Source organism: Halyomorpha halys, unplaced genomic scaffold (assembly GCF_000696795.3).
Source record: "Halyomorpha halys isolate HHAL.00 unplaced genomic scaffold, Hhal_1.1 Scaffold126.1, whole genome shotgun sequence".
Lineage (NCBI taxonomy): Eukaryota > Metazoa > Arthropoda > Insecta > Hemiptera > Pentatomidae > Halyomorpha > Halyomorpha halys.
Genome location: NW_027112074.1, coordinates 2,487,277 through 2,488,362, shown reverse-complemented (window position 1 = coordinate 2,488,362; position 1,086 = coordinate 2,487,277). Strand labels below are relative to the sequence as shown.

Here is a 1,086-nt window from a genome sequence, read left to right as displayed (position 1 = left end):
AGATGGTAATGACAAATGTCTATCATCATCCTCTAGTGACCAGTTTCGTTGGTATCAAATCTGAAAAAGATCGCCATGGTAGTCTTGACGATAGGCCGTGGACTCGGATTGCACAATTTTTATTTATTTGATCTTCGTATTCTATGTATCTTAAAACATAAAACTGCTAGGATTTAGAGTTACACCATCAAGTTGAAGTGTTGCACAACGACACGATATTCACATAACTGAGACACAATAAACTAAAAGCCAATAATTCAAGAAGACTCCCTTATCTCTTTGGAACTACCTCTTTGGCTCCCAAGATGTAATCAACTTATCAGAATGTTTGTTGAGTAAACATCGAGTCGAGATAAAGTAAGAAAACAGTCTCAGTTCTCTTTGACAATTTACTGAATATTCATATGATATATTGTACATCATTTTACAGCGTCATTTCTCCGCGTCACTGTTTGCTAAATGCTAAAGAACAAACATCACTCCAAACAGAAGATAAATGTTTGTAGGTATATTTATAATTATTTAATTATGTATAGGTACATACATGTGAATATCACCAACACATATAGTATTATTTATGTTATATATGTGAATATCACCAACAAATAAAGAATTATTTATGTTATTTATGTTATATATGTGAATATCAGTAGATATGAAAGGCCGGTTCTGGCCCCTCCCATAAGCCGTGACCTTTGACCCCTCGACCCTACCTTAACCACTCCCGTGACCTTGCATTTTGGACCCTAGCCTCGAACCAGCACTAACCACTCACGTGTCCTTGGACTTTGGACCATAGCCTCGAACCAGCCTTAACCACTAGTCACGTGATCTATGGGGGGTTAATTTTAAATTTTTACTTCGACCTACACTTAACCACTCACGTGGTTGGCCACGTGATCATTATGCAGCCAATCAGAGACTAGTATTTGGTCACGTGACCCCATGGCAGGAGATTAAAATTCAAATTTAGTTCGACTTAATCACTGGTAACGTGACCTTTGGCGGGAGATTTGAATTTAATTTTTTACTTCCTAACCTTAAACACGTGATAAGTCACGTGGTCATTAGGCAGCCAATTAGAAG

At 37.5% G+C, this 1,086-nt stretch overlaps 1 protein-coding gene across 3 annotated transcripts in view; it reads left to right on the top strand.

Moving 5' to 3' along the window:
• The first annotated feature begins 352 nt into the window (after nt 1–352).
• Nucleotides 353–1,086, top strand: part of RfC3 (replication factor C subunit RfC3) — a 58,334-nt gene continuing 57,600 nt past the window's right edge. Inside the window, exon 1 of one of the 3 annotated variants that reach the window (XM_067050033.1) lies at nt 353–502. In XM_067050033.1, the coding sequence (XP_066906134.1) occupies nt 405–502 (98 nt within the window). In that variant the 5' untranslated portion in view covers nt 353–404. The remainder of the gene's footprint in view (nt 503–1,086) is intronic. The other 2 variants (XM_067050034.1, XM_067050035.1) reach the window with 2 other exon arrangements.